The sequence below is a fragment of the Planococcus citri genome, chromosome 2 (assembly GCF_950023065.1).
Source record: "Planococcus citri chromosome 2, ihPlaCitr1.1, whole genome shotgun sequence".
Classification (NCBI taxonomy): Eukaryota; Metazoa; Arthropoda; class Insecta; order Hemiptera; family Pseudococcidae; genus Planococcus; species Planococcus citri.
The window spans coordinates 25,095,517-25,098,707 of record NC_088678.1 but is presented as its reverse complement, the minus strand read 5'-3'; the positions used below and the strand labels follow the sequence as shown (position 1 = coordinate 25,098,707).

Below are 3,191 nucleotides of genomic sequence, written 5' to 3'. Positions count from 1 at the left end.
AAGCAAAATAATCACTAAATACGGGTAATACTTAGGTATCTACCTGCTACAAAATGATCATACTTATAGATGATCGAATTATAGAAAAAAACGAGTTTTTATTGGTTTTCATCCAAATCACACGGATTTAAAATTAAACCTGTATTTGTAAAAGTTTTTTTTTGCACGAATCCACGTGCACTTGTAAAGTAATTACATATACTTTTTAAACCGATGGTAAAAAGTAACCACAAAAAAAAATATATTAAAATGTCTGTCACTCATGGAAACGTTTTACGTTTTACTATTTAAGGAACCGAAATCACTTGCAAGAGAGTCAGTACGATTTAACGAACTTTACGTGAAGTTTCTTGTGATTTAATTGTGTTACGTTGTTTTCATAATCAATACAAAAAATGGCTTTCTTCAAATCATTGGTGAGTAGAATTTGTACTTATCAGTGCATTTAGTTTTGAAAATAAATCATTTCCTTTCCATTTTCATTCTTTAAAATAAAATAGGAATTTTTAAATAGGCATGTTGAATAAAAAAATTTTCTACGAAGAGAGGAAATTTGAAAAGCTTTAGACTCGAAATTGAAATATTAACAAATTAAATAAAGGCCTGACTATACTTGCAGGAGAATGAATGGAAAAGTTAGGTAGTTACAATTTCAAGCCAAATAGTTCATTTTCAGTTTGAAAAAATGCCAGAAATTCATTGCTCTCATTATCCATATTGAAAATCATCTGGTTCAAAATGGTTTTTTTGTTTTTTTGTTTTGCTTTCTCAGCACACTGGTACTTATCTTCAAGCTCAATTTTTTCCAGATAATTAGTTGACGTCGAGGTTTAATCTATTGGGATGATGCAAAATGAACTTTTATTCCTTTTTCACTAGTCTTTATATTCAAAAATCTGCCTAAAATATGAAATAGATGCTCTTTTTTTTTTACTTCTTATTCAGGTAAACATGGATTTTCAATCTTGATTACAATTTTTCAAATTTTCAGTTCATTAGTGCGTTTTTAATTTAGAAACCTCCATTTATCCAATTTATAGCAATATTAGTTTCCCTCTGTATGATGGTATACCAACTTGAAGTACCTATTATTTGCAGGTCCTCTTCGGATTAGTTTTCGGTATCGCTTCCGCTGCTCACTACAGAATGATGCCCAGACGAATTATTCGTGCCGCTCCCCAAAATATTCAAAACCCCAATGAAATCCTAGTACAAGGCTACTCCAACGAAATCGACCCATCCACTGGAAGCTTCCAATACGGGTAAATATTTGATTCAATATTATTTTTCTTAACTCTGTGGAGAATTGTTTGATTTTCATAATGTAATTGCAAGCATTCAGGTCTTTTGAAATTTGCCTGATTAGAAAATTCCTACTTTTGATTTTCGAAATGAAATTTTTAAAGCATCAAAAAATTTTCTTTTGAACAATGACTTGTCTTCAAAATTTCTGAAAAAATTATACTCAAGTACACCTCGGAGTAAGTTTTCCGATTTTTTAAAAATTACCTACGAATTTCTAAAAATTCAAATTTTTGAATGATTCGAGATGATCAGTATCAATAACTCTTCGCTTGGTTAAGATCCTACACTTTATTGTTAAAATAATACCTATTGATTTTAATTCATCGAATTAATTCGTTCACAGTTACCAACAATCCAACGGCGCCTCCGTCTCAGCTAAAGGATACCTCAACCAAGCCGGTAAACAAGTCATCGAAGGCAGCTACTCTTTCGTCGATGCCGCCGGAGTCCCAGTACAAATCCAATACGTAGCTGATGAAAACGGTTACCAAGCTGTTGGTGACTCTATCCCCCAACCAGACCCAGTTATCGCCAAGGCTGTCGCTTACTTGAAATCGTTACCACCTTCCAAAGAAGACCAACAATAAATCACTACGATCAGTCACTAACATGTTAAGAGTTTACCTATTTACTAGTTAAAATTTGCAGTTTTGTTAAAATATTCTTGTACTTAAATTAAAATCCAAAATAAAATTCCAAATATTCCAATAAATTCATTTTTTTTTCAATTGATTGATTAGATTGATTTCAAATTTTACAATGCACTCGAAACCTGGCGTGGGGGCATTGGAGAGGGAGGGAGTAGCTATAGCTTCCTGCGTTGAGGTCAAAACAAAACGGAAATTTTTGCCATGTGACATAATAATTTCTAGAGCATATACCTTAGAAAAAAACAAAAGCAGTTAATTTTTGTTTGAAACATGTTAGTATAAAATGATGGAAAAAATCGGATGTTTAAAACATGTGGGTATAAAAAGAAAAAAAAACAGGAGTAATGTAAAACAAAAAACTGAAAATTTTCTATTTTTATAAATTTGTTTTTCATGAAATTAATATTGAAATATGTACAAACGAAAACTGACTAAAAAATTTGAAAAAATGTGATTTTTGTAAAAAAAGAAAGTTGGTAGGTGTAAAAAAATCATGTTTTAAATAGTTTGTTTTAAAGGTCTTTTATTGTTTAAAACTGTTAGGTACCTATACTTATTATTATTTTTTTGTTTTGAACATGATTTAAACACCACGTTGTTTGAAACGTCCAAACTCTGAGCGTAACAGCTCTAGTCTTCAAACAAATCAAAAAATGTCCGCTTTTCTCACTTTTTTTGCCTTTATGGCTGGAACAAAATGAAACGAAATGAAACACAATCAAACAAAACAACTTTTAATAGCTTTAATGGAACATCAAAACATAAGGAAATAGTTAAATAATAAGTATAGATATCTTAGTTCAGAGAACGAAACGAAAATGGAAGAATAGACTGAGTACCTATACACAGTGCATATGCTGTAATGTATTATATTGTATGCAGTTGCACCTACAATGTACACTATCTATTGAAATTATTATGTATGTATTATATGCAATATTGTACATACGTATAAGTACATATAGGTACCAACATACATGTTCATAATGTATAATAATAAGTATTGAAAATCGTAGGTACCTACGATTTTAATCGTGTAAAATAAATGCAAAATAATAACGAAAAAAAAAAAAAAAATGAAACACCTTATACTTAACTACTTGTTTATTAATATTTTGAACTTCAAGTTTTTTATAGGTAAGTCATACGAATTACGAATCACGAATTGCGAGGTTGATATTATTTATCAACCATTATTATGCTCGTCCAGTACTCAACTGACTAAAGGACTTTTTT

At 30.3% G+C, this 3,191-nt stretch overlaps 1 protein-coding gene across 1 annotated transcript; it reads left to right on the top strand.

Annotated features, from left to right (window-relative positions):
• Nucleotides 1-257: 257 nt before the first annotated feature.
• LOC135835155 (endocuticle structural glycoprotein SgAbd-2-like) lies at nt 258-2,030 on the top strand. The gene is made up of 3 exons (XM_065349298.1): nt 258-416; nt 1,099-1,262; nt 1,649-2,030. The coding sequence occupies exons 1-3, from the start codon at nt 396-398 to the stop codon at nt 1,890-1,892; spliced, it is 429 nt and encodes a 142-aa protein (XP_065205370.1). The 5' UTR covers nt 258-395; the 3' UTR covers nt 1,893-2,030.
• The last annotated feature ends 1,161 nt before the right edge of the window (nt 2,031-3,191 follow it).